This window comes from Lontra canadensis, unplaced genomic scaffold (assembly GCF_010015895.1).
Source record: "Lontra canadensis isolate GAN:19392208 unplaced genomic scaffold, GSC_riverotter_1.0 scaffold16, whole genome shotgun sequence".
In the NCBI taxonomy this organism is placed as follows: Eukaryota; Metazoa; Chordata; class Mammalia; order Carnivora; family Mustelidae; genus Lontra; species Lontra canadensis.
Genome location: NW_022631010.1, coordinates 18,272,800 through 18,289,977, shown reverse-complemented (window position 1 = coordinate 18,289,977; position 17,178 = coordinate 18,272,800). Strand labels below are relative to the sequence as shown.

The following is a 17,178-nucleotide window of genomic DNA, read 5'->3' as shown; positions in this document are numbered from 1 at the left end:
CTATGACCACTGGGTCCCATGAAATGCAGGCCTGGAGACTGAGGGCATGAGCAAAGCAGAAACCAGAAGAATTGGGTCCATTGCTTTTGTACAGTGACAAATTTAAGAGTAAAAAAGAAAAGAAAGTTCTTTGTCCTGTATAATACTAAAGAAAAATAGATTGGCTGCAGGTGATCTCAAATCCTAACGGAGTGCTATGCTCATTCTATTTTCAGAGTCCCTGTCTGAGTAGGCTGAGCCCTCACTGGAGGTGCTGCATAATTCAAGGTTTTTAAAATTGTTATTTTATTTTTATTTATTCATTTTCCTTGATCTTAGCACTTTCTTCTGCATTCTAAATAGGTTTCCCTTTTGTCTTGAATTAATTTGTCCTTTTGATAGACTGACATGTATAGTGCTTTCTTTCTTTCTTTGCTCCCCTTTATTGACCTCGTATGGAATCTTAATCAAATTAAACCCTGTGTTTTCAGATTCCACGTCTGTACAACGATAATGCCACAGCCAGTTTGTAAAAGCTTGTGAAAGCCTCAGCTAAAATATGTTATTGCAAGTGACTATGGAGTCATATGAAGCATCTGCTAGAGACCATGTCTCTGCAATTTTTCATGCAAATCATTTCTGCAGTGCTCTTTATCTGTATGAAAATTTTTTTACCGTGTTAAAATCAGTAGTATAATTAATCCCTTTAAACATCAGTCAAGTTAGATGCTCAGAAACACATGGTCTCTCTTTGCCACAGAAAAGGCAGAGTTCCTGTTAATGTCTAGTGTCCACGAAGTTTACCTGTGGATCCACATCCTAGTCTAAGGGTCCATCAGATCAAAACACAGCTCATCAAGAAGCTGAAAAGACAGACTATTTGAACACCATGTTCCCTCTCAACCGTTAGAGCGAATAGTGAAGACATAGTGTCCCTGCCACCTGCTTTCTGGATGAGTGGGCTAGTGGGCTCTGAAGGTAGTTAATGAAGTAGTAGGACATGGGGCTGGAAGATGAGAGGACCACTGACAGCTGCTCGTTCTCCTTCTCCATGACCGTGTTCCTTCAAGAAGAGGGAGTTTTCAGAGTGCCCCAGATGAGACCAAAGAGAACATGCCTTCTCTGCAAAAATCTGTTACATAAGGAAGTCCCCACAGAGAACTAGAAACTGGGTTTCTTCTGTGAAATGTGTGACAATGACAATGACACCAAACTCTGATTTTTAGAGGACTTTATTTAATACATTTAACAAGAAGCCCTCCCTTCCAAGTGCTGGAGCCTAGTGGGCACCTCACCTCTCAGGAGAACTGTCTCACGCCGGGAGCAGAGAGGCACTGGAGTCCATCACCGAGGGCCCTTTTGTAATTGTGGCTTAAGAGTGATTCTGAAGCAGGTGTGTGTTGGTCTGCCTAGTGGCAAGAGGATGAACCACAGAAATGGGCTATGTTATGGATTGAAATGTACTCTCCAAGTAATGCTAAGGGAACTCTTAATGCCTGTGTGTGCTGAGAGCCTAAGTCCCGTGGAACATGACACGGGCCTGCCTGCCTCATAACTGAGTTGCCACAATTAGAGTTGAGTTGGAGTCAATTAGAGTCCCCGAGCGTCAAACAGGAGATTAGCCTCCACTGGCCACATCCCCAAGTGGGCTCCCTTCTTCCTACAGAGCTAAGGGAGAAAAGCATTTTCAGAGCCTTTGAGTAAAGCATGAAAGATTGCTGTATTAGAGCAACTGTTCTGTCTTACGTCTGGCAGTCTCCGGGTGGCCAGTAAATACCAGTGGGAGGAGGAAAAAAACGATTAGGCAAGAGGTGATTTAATTTGTATATGAACTTTCAGTTTGTGCTGATAGAACCATTTCTCACCGTCTTTATTTTACAAGTAATTTCCCTAAAGCAGCACCAAAAATAAAGTAAAAAAGAAAGAAAAGAAACTGGCTGTTGGCCTTGGATTTGTTTTGGACAACTATTTACCATCCATCACTGAAATGCATTCTCAACAGTTTTATAACCAGCATTCCAAATTTAATATAAAAATTGCAAATCTACTCACCACCCAAATTACAATGCTACCCACCATAGCCACAGGGAGCATCCAGTAAGCCTTAGATAAATTCACCTGCACCAAGCCCTCAGCCCCCTTGAATTTTTAAATAGCAAACAGCTATGGAGGCAAAAATCGAATACCGCCTGCCAGCTTCCTGACCTAATATGTTATGAGAGGCCCAGGCATTTTCACTGTATGGTTTGCATCATACCATTCTCTCCACCCGATAAACAAACAGTATTTAAATCACTGCTTTCAAGGGTAGGGGTAGCTGGGAGCAAAAAGCATCAGAATTTGCTGGGAAGCTTTTCGGGGATATGTGGACACAGACGCCACACTAGGAAATTCTAATTCGGTAAATCCAATGTGGGGCCTAAGAGTGTGTAGTTAAGGACCAAATTCCCCAAACAATGCCCTCCGGGCCACTAGTTAATATGCTGCCTGTCATTTCTTTTGCATCCACCTTGGGAGCATTAGTTGATTTTTCATTATTATAGGTCACCAGTTCTAAAAGGTAATTTTCCAGGGACCAATAATCTTGTCAAAGTTAATGACAGGCGAGTTTAAGCCTAGACAGTGAGAGCATGTGGATTGTTTCTTTGACCACCCAAAACTCTGAAGCATAGAGTAGCTGACAAGGAGACTTCTATAGCAGGGGTTGGACCCGTTTGCACACTACGAAATGTAAGTTCACCGTGGCACCTTAAAGATCTGGGTACTGCATGGTCTCTCATTTTAGACATGAGGACTCAAATGCCCAGACAGAGTTTTGTTGCAAGTCACACCAAGACTTGGGGTGTAGGCAAGGTTCATGTCTCCAGATTTCTAGTCCTTCTTTGTTTTGAGTCTCCTTCTCCATGACCGTGTTCCTTCAAGAAGAGGGAGTTTTCAGAGTGCCCCAGATGAGACCAAAGAGAATATGCCTTCTCTGCAAAAATCTGTTACATAAGCAAGTCCCCACGGAGAACTAGAAACTGGGTTTCTTCTGTGAAATGTGTGACAATGACAGGTTCCTGCCATGCTTCCGTCCCTGAAGGGGCAACTAACATCATAATAAAAGATGGAAAATGCAAGCATTTGAGTTAGTCCAGTTGTATAATTATTCTTAAATATGCAATATTAAATTCTCACAGATCTGAAACGTTTCTCACTTTCAAAAATCGTTGCAGCCCATATGAATGTCCTCAAATCTGTCTTCCCTGGCTCATGCCTAAATAAGATTGACACTGGCTTTGGGAGGAGTAAGATTTTCCGTGGAAAAGTTACAATCCTTATGCCGAATATGACCAGGTCAGTGCAGTCTTAACTGTGTGTCCAGTGACGGTTTTGTACCCAGGATGACTCTGAGTTTCAGCACTTCGGTGACAGCAGGACAGTGGCTCTGTCAGTGGTGTGTCCTCATTGTAATTGCTGGCTGCTCCACATGGACCGCCAGCACAGAGGCCTGCCTCGCTCCCTCATTCAGCAGATATTCAAGAAGAGTCACGAATGTGCCCGGCTCGGGGCGAGGCATGTAGCAAGGTATTCATAAATATCGGGGGTGTGCTTGTTCTCATATCAAAGGTCCAAAGGTAACTCATCGCTCCTTCAGGAATACCCCTAGATTGTTCTGAAGAGTTGCTCCTTCATGCCTCCAAGTTCTTCCAGAACTTGGAAGAGAATTGCTTATTTGTTTGTGAGTATATTTCTCAGTGACAGCTGTTCTTATAAGGCCTTGGAAGCTGCTTTTAATTTTCAGTAGTTAGAAATGCTCCCACCTCGTCAGCTGTGAGAATTATGACAGCTCCTTGATGAGTTTTCATTATTTGCATTTCTCAAAAGCTGGAGTGGCTAAAATTTACAGCCACAGACCCGCAGGGTGTGGATGTTTCAAATGCAGTCAGTCATTGTGAAGGTATGTCTACTTGTAAAAGACAGGTTAATTTGACCAATTAGAGGGCCAGATGGGAGTCCCCCCTACCCCCCAGTCTTTAAAAATTGGGTACTACTTAGGTAGCCAAGTGTTACAGGAGTAAGGGAAAAAAAATGCCTAACAAATGAGGAATGAAAATAAAATACACTTTTATTAGGTGGTAACAGAAGTCAAATGTTTTTCTTTTATTAGTAAAGATTCCACACTTTATTAGTTGTTTTCAGTTTTCTTTCAGTGATTTATAATCTAGTTTCAGCAGCTTAATTGTTGTAAAATCATAAAAGAGAAGTAAGACTTTTTATCACTCATTTAAATTTTTGCATAAGGGCTGCCTTTATTTATATCCAGAGAAATAGCGATGCCATTTATCAAAATCTGTGCTCTCTGTTGCCTCTGAGACCACCTGGACTTAATAAGGGTCTGGCTAACCTAAAAAGTGAACTTGGCCAGAAGAGAAAGGCTTATAGTAGAAGCAAACTTTTCCATTATGTATAATTTGTCTTCTTGATGGCAGCAGAAGGGCCGACCTATCTTATTATAATCTAGTAAACACTGAAGTCAGGATTTGAGCGTAATGGGTCTTTGAAGATAATTGGGCTATGTCAGTTCACCGGAAATCAGAAAGAGAAAAAGCAACTTGGAGATGAACATTTCACTCTGAGATCATTAAGATCATTAAGAAATATTACAAAGCAACAAAGAATGCTGACTACGTTGCTGATACATAGATACGTGGCTAGCTAGCGTGATGGATGAATAAATTCTCAATGCTTTCATTTTCCTTAAACTGAGATTCACAGATAATTCCATAAAGTGGCTGTTAGTTATAAGCAGCTATTAACTGTCTTATCTGACTTTGTTGATTGTTCTTCATGTAGATCTGTTGTTCAATCTATAAAATTAGAGACCTTTTGTTCAGACTAAAGTTAATAACTTGGGTTTTTAGACTCCACAATCACTGAAGAAGGGAAAGACAAATTTCACTGGAAATCGGTAGGCCTCAAAATTACTGATTTCGTTTTTCTAATGGCTTTTATTTCAGTCTTTAGAATATGTTTTATTTACTGAATTGCAGAACAAGCTTGTCATAATGTTTCTCTTAGGCCAAAGAAATGTGCTGTTTTATCCTCATTTGTTTGTTTCCTGTTTTAGTTTGCATAATCACATTTCATAATTATACAAAGTAGGCCATAGGGCTCCTAAGTTTTCTTCCACTGTTCTCCAAGACTACCATGTCTTCCACAGATATCCAATTTATTTGATCTTAGTCATGATTTTTAACTTTAACATACAATTTTCCCATAAGGGCTCAAATGTCTTTACATCATTTCCCACTTCTGCTGCAGGGATAATGGCTGTAGCAGGAAGAGGTACCATTTTAAGGGATTTCTCATGAATACTGCATTCCCATTCGTGTCTGTCCTTTTCCTGTTCTACAACCTCTTCAGAAGTAACATGCTTCATTACTGTATTGAGCCCTATTTTCCTTCTACCTGCCTTGGCCTGTCTTCAAATAAGAATGCGGCAAAGATTCTACAGGAAGTCGGTATAGTCCTCAAAGGCAACACAGCCAAGAGAATAGGTAAAACATCTCCCGGGTACCTGAAATGCTACTTCTAAGGTCCCACATACAATTTTAATCACCGGTACCTGAGATACAGAATTTCAGAGCTGAAGGGGGAGCTTGAACCTCTTTATTCAACTCCTTCAGGTTTCACAAGTGGTAAAACTAGAAACTAGTTTTCGTGCATTGTACCAGCAGCTCCATGCTGAACTGAGACTTGAAATCTGATTGCCCCAAATCCCAGGTTATTAAAAGAAAAGGACATATGGTGTTAATTTAACTGTTCCATTAAATCTGTAAAGAGAATAATCACTTTTTATTGTTTCTATAAAAATGATGCATGCTCATTTATAAAAATGTCACATAATACAGGGAGAAAGCAACAGATCGCCCAAAATCATTCGCTAAATATAATTAATGTTACTATTTAATAAACATTATCTCAAGTACTTAAATGGATAGGCGTGGATAAAAGGATGGATATGTAGGTTGGGAAAAAAATTAAAATGAGAAAAAGAAGAAAGAATGCAATACCTTTGTAACGTCAGGTTCACTCTAGATATCCTATCTTTAATTGCTAACATTAAATTTAATTTTACTTGAAGGTGTCAGAAGTGAAAGAAAATGAAATAAAACTGAAGAAATTGCTGAACTTCAAATTAAATGTTGCTCTGCCAGAAGTTATAAGTTCTCTAAAATATATGTGACTTTTAAGCAGAAGGATTATAAACAAACATAAGAATGTGAGTTGCTAGTTTTCAAATGTGTTTCCATTTTACAAATTATCAGTTGTGTTTCCCTTTTGTGAACAATCAATTGACTTTTGAGCAAGCGTTTGGAGGTCCTAGCAGAGGAGCGCAGCTACTTGTATACCCTTGACCGAAGAACAGTCCTTCCTCTAGTGGGGAAGGTCATCCTCTATGACAGAGCGACTGAGCAGGAAGCTTCCAGGGGGAGGGATGCACATGGAGCAGTGAGAGAGGAAGGGGACACCCGCCCAACCAGCCAGATCAGCTGAGTCAGCTCTGGCAAATCGTGGGGTGACAGAGGTCCCAGCCAGATCACTCTCACCAACTGATTCTTGTAACAAAGACAATATTGGCACGCTTTAACTCCCATCTTCCGAATTTCAAAAGTCATTTTATATTATTATGTTACATTGTCAAGTTATATAGCATTCACATTCTTTTATACCTAAGCCAAATATATTTCCCTCTTGGTTGTGAGTTTAAATAGAGACAATGATCACTTTACCATCATTTCTTCATTCCTGAGATCTTTATATGGTGCTGCTCTTGGTTGGTTATTTTTGATCATCCAGTACCTTTTGGAAAAGATGCCCCTTGATGTGTTTTGAGTTCTTACGTGCTTGAGAATGTCTCTCTGTGGCCTGCATGCTTGAAAGACACTTCGGTTAGGTCTAAACCTGTGGGTCACATTCCCTTTCCCTTAGCACATTTCATGTCGGGTTATTTTCTTTATGTACTTTATGCTCATCTGTTTTCATTTTATTTATTCTACTTCTGTTTCTTCTACTGGGACTTTCATTCCAATTAATTTTTTTTTTTTTTTTTAAGCAGGTTGGGGGTAGGGAGGCTAGGTGAGGAGTGGGCACAGAGGGTGTGGTGGTGCTAATTGTTCAGTCAGCTTTCTTTATTTGAGAATAGTTTAGATGCTTTTTGTCTGTTGGTTTTTTGTTTTTTTACCTTTTCAGCATGACCTGTTCAGTTTTTGCTGAAAGCCAGATATGGTGTATTGCCTAAAAGGGATTGAGGTAGATGGGCCTTTTGGTGTGAGGTTCTAGGTTCATGGGCTGGGATGCAGATGGTGTTTCCAGTTTGCTGTAGCTGTGGTTTCGGAAGATCACCTTTCCCCCAGTGCCCTTGGTTGGGTCTCCCCTAGAGTGCCCTTGGTTGGGTCTCCCCTAGAGAGGAAACCCTTTGGGTTTTCCTAGAGACTTCTTCAGTAGAGCCCGAGGCTTGCAGTTCTTTGATATGTAATCTGTTGTGCGGGAACCTCCCCTGAGGCGTGGTGAGGTGTGGTGAGGTGTGGCGGGAGGGGAAGGCCCAGTAGGCCTTTGATCAGGTTTCCTTTTCCAGTGAGCCTGCTGTTGGGCATTCCACTCTCCCTAGGTTGGTTAGGCTTTGGTTACCCAATGTATGGTTAGATTCCAGTAAAAGAGTTTCCCTTGAGTGCAGGCTCTGGGTATATTTCAAAATGGTTACTTTTTCTCTCCTCCTGCCAGAAAGTAGTGGATTTTTCTGTCATCTCACAGTGAAGACATGGGTGGAGGTAAAAGTAACAGAAGTATGTGGACCCCACCCAGACACCAAGCTTGTAAGGCAAATACCGCTCTGCACTGAGCCTCCAGTAACTCCCGGTTTACAGCTGAAAGGTTTCCAGACTCTTCCTGGCCCCAGTACAGGCTTCTGCGCCCACGAGGCTGTTATTCTGTCTCCGCCCACCTGTCTCCCCAGTTTGGGGACATCAGTTTGCCCATAACCTCAGTTCTCGGATGGATCAAAGAAGAGCTGTTGAGTCTTTCAACATCTAGTCTGTTCAGCCTGTTTCTTGTTGTGAGGACAAGGACGATGGCTTCCAAGCTTCTAACTTGTCACATCAGAAACCAGAGGTTCTATTCTAATAAGCTTTAGATTTATGGCTTCCCTATTATTAACAGCTTATGTGTGTATTGTACCTACGTCACAACAAGTGAACTAGTACTGATACGTTATTATTAACAAACGTCTAATATTTGAGAGAGAGAGAGAGCACACAGGTGGCAGGGGTGGGGGAGTGCGGGGCAGAGGGAGAAGCAGGCTCCGTATGAACAGGAAGCCTCTTGCAAAACTTGATCCTAGGACCCGAGATCATGACCTGAGCCGAAGGCAGACATTTAACCAACTGAGCCACCCAGGAGCCCCTTACTTCTCATCTTTAAGTGAAATGGACTAATTGTTGAGGGAAGTAACTGGTTTATCACAAGGGCAAGGAGGGGACAAATATTGGGGATAATGACAGCAACCTATTGCGTACCTAAACTGTCTGAAATTTTTCTGAATTTCTTTCTACCAGTTTTTTCTTTGTTTTGAGACACTTGTTCCCTTATTTTCTGGTGTTCACAAGGGCTGTGGGGTCACTGTAGGGTCAAATGCTTTCCCTCTAACACTGTGAGCTTCTCCAGGTTCTTCTGCCCACGGCCCCTTCTCACCTTCCTCTTTGCTGCAGGTATCCCCCACCTTTTCCCTGTCCCTAGAGTTTTAGCCTCTTTAATCACAGTGTAGTGGAACGCCTGAGAGTTTGGATGTTTGCTTTGGTGGATCACTCATGGTGCCCGCATTCTGGAGGTGAGGTAAGGAAGGCCCTCAGCAGTGCTTTCCCTGGGTGCCGCCTGGCCAGCAGTACGGGGCTGTGGCAGTTTCCTAGTCTGGAGACAGAGTGTTTCTTTTTCATCTCTTCTGTTGTTTCTGATGGTGCTTTTGAAGGAGATGAGCTCCACCATCTTTAACCAGAACTGGTTCCTTACATGTTAAGGTTTATAGAAAGATTATTTTTGTTAGAATCTTACTTTTCAACACGAGACACTCCCTCTGTGAAAGGTATAAAGGGAGAATGGTGGCACTTGTTCTTTATGAAAATGAAATCTTATATAAAGAAAATTATTTTTCCTTGTTACCGAATCCCAGTATATTGATAATTTGTAGATGAGTCAGAACTATTTATCTGTGTCCCTCTAGAATTTAGCTATTATAAGGAATGTAGGACTTAAGGAACTGTGTTTTTTTGTTTTGTTTTGTTTTGTTTTTTTAGAAATGTAGGCCACTGTATTTCCTTTGTCACAGGTTACAAAGGAAATCAGAGGAGTCTCTCCTCTACCTACAGATTGCCATTCACTGTTCCTGACAGTGTTTCTCATGGAAATCAAATCTAGACCATCTGCTAGATTAAAAATGAGGCAATAAAAATGAAAATTTATGAATATAAAGAACTTGAGAAGAAATGAAAATGTCCAGGTAATATATCTTACTTAAAAATCTCTGTTCAACATGAGAAACCAAGCAAGCAAACAAAAGATGCTGATATATGTTGGACATGAATGGAAAAGTCAGGGAGAGTTTGGAATCGCCCGCCTTTTAGCCCATTCTTGTATTGTTAATTTGTTGGAAATAATTACTTTTCAGATGGCACTTTCAGCAAAATATAAGAGTTTCTGTTTCTCATTTGTTTCCTTTTTGTCCATTTCTTTGTTTGCTTGTTTTGGCTCTCCACATACTTTATCCTGACCAGTGGCTCTGGGGATCTTGGTAAATTATCCTTTTTAAAAATTATTTGGACCATTTAATTAATTCACAACCCAGAAATGAAACTTACAGAGGATTGCTTTTGCTGTCTGTTTTAAAATAAATGAGGCAATCAATCAATCAATAAAATAAAATAAGATAAAATAAATGAGGCAGTCACTTCGTACTTGTAGAGAGAAAAAGTAAGTTTAGGCCTCTTATCTATCCTAGATTTCGAAACTCTCCCATGGATTTTTATAATATTACGGTCTTGAGAACAAAGCAGTCATTGCCGTCCTCTTTCCCTAGTCCAGGTAAAGACACTGGTGTCCTTTTACCCTTCTGGAGGATGGGCTGATTCAGGTGACCGTGACAGAATGTTCTGGGTCAACAACAGCTGTTGGTCCCCAAATGGCCTCCTGCATCACCTACCTATGTTCCCAACTCCTTCGCCATTTCATTGCCCTGGATATTTTAATATAAGATATTTCTAGTTTAGTATTATTTTGGGGTACTTTAAGAGAAATATTCTTTTGAAGGAATATCGGTTTGATATAGCCAACTGATAATCCATCAAATGAGAATACTTACGCTTGGCAGGTAAAGCAGATGGGAATGTATCTTTTGCCCTAGTGGTTGCTTAAAAATGTCAAAAGTTTTATGCAGGGTTTAACCAGGTGAAATTGCTGATATTCAACCATTTTTAACTTACAAAATTGGCAATTTCATCTCATTTAGCCTAAGAGCTTATGGATAGCAAGGGCTAAAAAGCCATGTTAAGATTTCTCTAAAAAAGGAGAAATGGAGGTCATTTCCTTACTACTGGGAGGAAGAGAGTTGAAGAGCTGTTTCTGATGTAAATATAATTATTTTAATGAAGGTAGTATTTTTCTTAATTTATCTCACAGCCTTGCCTTTCTACTTTAGTTTGTCTGTGTCCCAGCCCCACCAATAGCACTTGGGCCCAGGACCGTGCCTTGCTATCGAGAATCACATCGGAACTTCTGCTTCTGTTCATTCTCGTCCTCTTTTTGTCCCTTCAGCTACATGTAAGGAGAGCCGCCATCATTCTGACTTTTTATGGGGAGAGGAGTAAAGTGATAGGATCCGACTAAACTTAAGTGTCCCAGGAGTACTGCTGGGAGCCTGCCTCCCAACCCAGCCCCTTCCTGTTACTCCCACTGCTGTTGCTCTCCGCTATCGTGTTCCTGCTCCCTTCGTGGGTACCCGTCCTCAGTGAGGTGCTGTTAGCTGCTCTTGGAACCGTTGGCCACTGTCTAGCAGCTCTACATCATTTTTCTGGTTTGGTATACTTAAGGAAGGGTTACTTTCCTCCATCTGAATCCTGGTGCCACGAGGATGTCAAAGGGATTATTCCATACATTGTGGCCCCCCACTATGGCATTGTGGTGAGACATGTAGAGTCAGTGTCAATTCCTCGTGTGGACCCAGCCACCCGGTGACTGCGAACCTTTCTGTGTCACCTAATTCTGGAACTGCGTTTCCTTGTCTCTAAAGTTAAATGGGTGAATATTATAGTCCCCTGATTATATATGCCTGAAAGTTGTTAACAGGTACCCTTTTCTCCCTAAAATCTGAACAACAGTATTACACATAATTTATACGTACTTATTTCACAGGGTGGATATTAATGGCCCCAAATTTTATCCTCCTCTCCAGAATAGAGTATTTGCTGTGGATGAGGAGGACATTTAAATGCTTGCTTCCCACCTGGTTCAGCTGCCTGAAGTCCTTTTAGTGCACCGTTTCTGATTGAGCGCGCAAGTGTGACTATAAATTTCCCCTGAAAGAAATCACATCACCTCATCAGCCATATAAGAAAATGACAAAACAACCAACTATGAAAGCATGCCTGCCAAGGTTCCAGCATCACCACAGTGGGAAGAAACACACTGTACAAGATAAAATCAGGGCTGGATAAAGCCCAAAAGACGCTCTTGATGTACCTGTCTTCTCTAAGCTGCAACATATGGGAAGTGTGTGTGTGTGCTTGTGAGGCCAGGGTTCCAGAAAACCCTCTGCTTCTCGAAGCCACATCACCAATCCAGGGATAGGAAGAGGGTACAAGAGGAAATGGCAAGGTGCTTTCTTAGTCATAAGCATATCTCTAGCAAGTAAGAACAGTAGCTAAACTCTCTGTGTTGTTACTTCACTGAATCTTCACAGAAACCTGGTGAAATTTAGTATCATTTTCTGCCTTTTCAGCAGAGAGTATTTAGGCAGAGAGAAACATGACAGTCAGCTAGATAGTGTGAGCCAAGATTCAGACTGGGTCTGTCTTACCTCAGTGCCCATGGTCTTTGACGTAACCTTGAACTGACTTTAAAGCTCAGAGTCAGCAACAGAATTGGAACCTGGTGAGAGAAGGAGGAGAAGGGGTGGTGCACCCCATCCCTTCCCAGTTTCTCTGCTTCGGTAGAGAGAATGCTAGAGTATGAAAGGAGTGAATGTCTGCCCAACTGAAGTTAACTTTAGAAAAGGGCCATAAAGTCATCAGAGATACCTTGAAGAGAGTAAAAGGGAGAATTACTCTTAATAAGAAAAAAAGGTACCTAATAAAAAATACCAAAAGAGTTGAACAGACACTTATCAAAAATGACTAACCAGATGGTCAGTGTGTATGTGAAAAGATGCTCAACATCATTAGTCATTAGAGAAATACAAACTTGAACTGCAGTAGAAACTACTGCATGCACACCAGAATTGCTAAGGCGAGAAGCCACAGCACTAGATATTGGTGGTAATGGGAAGCGATTGGATCTCTCAGTCACTGCTGGTGGGAGTGTCAGGTAGTTAAACCACTTCAGAAAACCATTTGATCATTTCGAGTACAGCTGAACACTTTCATACCCCAAGATGCAGCATTTTTACTCCCAAGACTCTGACCAGCAGAAATCCCTGCATAAGTTCATTAGAATGCCTTTGGGAAAATGTTCACAGCAGCGCAATTCCTAATGGCCTAAAACCAAAAGCCCAGTAATGAGAGACTGTTGAACAAATAAACAGAATGTTCATGTAATGGAGTAGTACACTGCCACAGGAATGAATGAGCAAACTGTTGACACACGCAGCAACGTGAATGGATCTCACAGACATGGGGCAGCGTGGCGAAGGCAGGCACCAAGGAGTTCGTGCTGCATGGAACCATTTACATAAAGTCAAAAATAGGCAACGCTGAGCTGTACTTCTTGGAAGTCAGGCTAGGCTAGCTAGCGTCATCCTTTCTAGAGTTTGGGAGGGCATGACTGGGAGTGCTTGGGGGAGTTCCTGGGTGCTGGGCATGTCCTCCTGGTGGCAGTTACAGTGTGTTGAGATGTTGAGAATTCATCAAGTTGTTCACTTATGGTATATTCTTATACTTTAATAGTGAGTTTTGAAGGCACTGTGTGTATCAATGCTAGTTCTTAATTTTTGATTCCCGCTGTGGTAATAAAAATTTAAATCAAGTAAGAGATTTGCATATATATAAAACGGATTTGTGGCATGTTGTGGAAGAAATATTGTTCTTTTTTTTTTTTATAATTCTTCATTGACTTCTCGATTTGTCTGAACCCAACCAGGTGAGGAAGGCAGGGTGTAGTGAATTTCATCAACACCAGCAATTACTGCTGCTTAGCATTCATTCAGCCAGAGCAACACTGGTTGGTCAGGTTCTCACCAGATTATACAGTTCTTTCTTGCCTCCCAGTCTATAAAAAAACTTATCTTTTTATTACAATTTTAATACCTCCAAGAAGAGAAGCACAAAGAAAATAACTATGAAATCTGAAGACCTGGCTCAAAACAAATTCTGAACCTTTATTCTCTAAGGAACGAGGTGAAAAGATTCAAAGAGAGGTCCTCTTTTCACACAGGAATTCTTCATTTGTACCAGCAGCTATAAAAAGGCAATATGGAATGTTTAAAGAACCTGAACAATGGTCTCAGAACTATTTTATAAAATGTTCAGGTAGTGTGCAAGTTAAGTTTTCAGATTCTTAGCACAAAAATAATTGAATTCTAGTGTAAGGAGGGGACTAAAAGAAGAACAAACTTGTGTTTTAACAAATAAACTTGTGAAACACCATCTGGCCAAGCATCTAATACGTTGCCTGAGACAAAATACTGAGACTCAGATCTGTTTTTTCCCTTTGAGTTCCCGTCCCTCCTTCTCCTTTGACTGTCGTGGAATCTTGCCTTGTCTGTTCAAGGTCATGCAGTCAGTTGGTGACAAAGCAAGGGAAGACCTGCCATCTTTAAACTCCCAACATCTTCCCCTTTTTGTCCCATGATAGTGACTCTAAACAATAGATTAGTAAACACCCAAGGGTCATTGGTGTGATATTAATACATCTCTTATAAAATATGTATTTCAGCTTGCTACCCTTGAGTTCCCTCCAAAGAAACTATTTGGAAACAAGGATGAACGTGTGATTGCTGAGAGGCGAAGTCACTTAGAGGTAACGGAATTAAGCTTTTCTTTCTCTGGGTAGAATTTGTGCCATCTGATTGACCAGTGAGAGTTGTTCGTGTTATAAACACCATGGCTCTTGTTCACGGGTGTGAAGGTGCTGCTTCATTAACACCAGAGGTGGCTGCTGTGTACATGAGAAAGTAACAGTATCCGTCTACTCTAGATGTAAGCCCTTTTCCCCCTCTGGTCTAATAGAACGTTTTTCTGGCTTGGGAGGAGATTTCATTTATCCTAAGGGTTAGGAAGCAGGCTGTGGGTGAGAACTAACTATTCACAGAGACAGATGGTCTGTAATAGAGAATGAGGTACAAAAGCTTGCTGCAAAAAAAAATTTGCATTAATTAACTGAAGATATATAGTATTGCATTATTGTTACTTTTTTGAGAGAGCTGGAAGCAAAAAGACACATACCTATTTTAGTCACGGTTAGGTTTTGTTTGGCTTATTTTAATTTCATCTTCTGAGCCGGCTACATAGAGAACTTTGGTTCAACACAACTGTTGTTTTTCCAAGGGACTCACTGCCAGTGGGCATTGTGGGCTGCTTTGTGTGGTTTGTATTTCTTTTCAAGGTAGACTCGCTCATTTGGTTGGAATCTGATGCTCATGAGGCTGAGTCTTTGTGCAAAGGCACGGTCACCAGTGTCCTAGGTGGTATCTCTCGCCACCAAGGCGGGCATTACAAATAGCTGACTGCGGTCTGCTGTCAGCAAGCTTTCTTGGGGCCTCACAAAGTCCGCTTCACTACTTCTTTAAGAGGAATAATAATAAGACCCCTTGCAAGTGAAATCAAGTAAGAGAAGGCCCAAGAGAGCCCCTTCTGAATGCTGAAGTTCTACATAAAAATGAGGTATCATTCTCATTCCTACTGACAGCCAGGGTGACTTAATGCCAGGGAACCAAGGATTAGGGAGACATCCAGAGGCTTGGGAGGGTGGGTCCAATGAGAGCAAAAGAGGAGGAGAAGTGGAAACCAGTGAAAAATGAACAATTATGAGACTGTGGTCCACAAGGGGCAGTTGAGTGTTTTTGAGATCCTCGTCTAGAACCTCTAAAGAAAGACTTTCAGGGGGTAGCCATGCTTCCTGGCCATTTGAGTTCTACTGTGAGAGTGACGTGCTCGAAGAAGTTCTGGATTTATGATGTCTGAGCCTTGGAGGAGTCATGGCAGATTTCTGAAAATCATTCCATGAGTTGGCACGACCCTGACACCCAACTAAAGAACTTGCTTTCAAGGGAATGATGAGTGTGGTGAGCCTGCTCGATTAAATTCTCTTAAAGGTCTGTTGTATCATATAAAAAACGTAAAAATAATGAAAGAGGTGGGTTTGGTTTTCTTTTCCAAACCTTTACCTGCCTCAGTCATCTAGACTTGTCTTTAATGGGAATGTCGAGGATGATAGGATATAGAAGCAAGTGTATGAACCAAGAGGAAATAGACTGTTGTCATGCTTAGCTTCTCAGGGCTTCAGTCAAAGTCACTTGGTGCCTGGCACTGCCGCAACACATTGGCACCCTGAGTGCTGTGCATTTGTGAGCTCTGCCCTTGGTGAACTCTTCTCTTTCCATTCTAGCTTCCAGGGTCAGAGCCCAGCTCAGGGTCCTCTTTCATTCCTGGTATTTAAGCGGACCCATGTTTGTTCTTTCAGTCTTTCTTCCCTAATCACTTCGCCCTACTCAAGCCATCAACAGAGCTGAGGAACAGAGTTCTGTATTAATGTCTCTGCCTATACAAGGACCCCTTCCATTGCCTGTGACTGTTACTTGTGGCATTAGCCTTTAAAGAATGGATCCCACACCTCGTGAAAATAGGCACTTACGTTTTAAATTAAATGTATTTCTCCTAATTTTGATGGTTAAATATTAGCATATCATGTCCTTTTCAAGAGCGAGTATAATTCAATTTCACTTCAATGGAAAATTAATCTGAGATTCTTGAGTTAATTTCCCACGACTATTGTGACTTTATTTTTTTCATCGAATATCAGAAGTCACCATTTGATTTAGTGTTATTTTCCTGTGAAAATTAACATAATTACTTTCCCTGAGTTTCCCATTTGATTTAATTCAGTATACATTTATGTAATTCCTAATACATGCTGGAGACAGTGCTAGGTGTTATATAGACTATAAAGAGAAATGAGACATTTCTTTCCCTCTAAGAGCATATATTTAAATTTCCTGTATGAAACTTGACCTAGAGATAAAACTAAATACATAAACATACACAGAAAATTGGATTTCGGTAGACTACATTTGAACTAGTACACACTAGTGTACATAGTGTTTGCTCAAAAGGAATTGTCTGACAATTTTTTAAATCCAGACATGCCACTTTATAAACTGCCTCACCCCGAGTAGGCTCTCTAAAGCAGCGTTTTGAGCAGGTATTCATTATGTTTTGATCTACCTTTTTATTAAAGTGTGTCCAAAATTTGGACTTTGTGTCTAAGTTTATCAACAGAAAGTATAAAGTATTTTCATCTCAAAGACATAGACACTCTGTTGTCACCACGATATGTAACCTGTTACAATAATTATTTGTAAAACTGGTGGGTACTGATAGGAATTTCTAACTGTCATGAGATGTTTGGGAAACGGATTTTCTTCCTTTGGAAAGAGCGGTATTAGCTGTGCATGCAGCGGTGGTGGTGTGAATGTGGGAGCCTGGGGGTGTAGCATTGCCTATATGGCCCCATAAAAGGCAAGAGCCATCGAGAAGGTGACGATGGGAAGGGGAGGGGTAGAAATATGGCCTCCGGTGCTGTGTCTCACTGATAACCTCGTGTGCGCTCGGCTCACACAAAGTTACTGGGCCAGCTCTAGTTGGCCTCTCATGCTGGAAAGCCTACCCAGTGCTTTGGTTCCCAAAGAGCCGAAGAATCTTTGAAGGTTTGTGAGATAGGAGGATCTCTCTCTGGCTT

At 41.2% G+C, this 17,178-nt stretch overlaps 1 protein-coding gene across 4 annotated transcripts in view; it reads left to right on the top strand.

The window, feature by feature from the left end:
• KIF16B (kinesin family member 16B) overlaps window positions 1-17,178 on the top strand; it is a 281,414-nt gene that overhangs the window by 233,907 nt on the left and 30,329 nt on the right. For all 4 annotated transcript variants that reach the window (XM_032859219.1, XM_032859217.1, XM_032859216.1 and 1 more), the window contains one exon: window positions 14,158-14,241. In XM_032859219.1, the coding sequence (XP_032715110.1) occupies window positions 14,158-14,241 (84 nt within the window). The remainder of the gene's footprint in view (window positions 1-14,157; window positions 14,242-17,178) is intronic.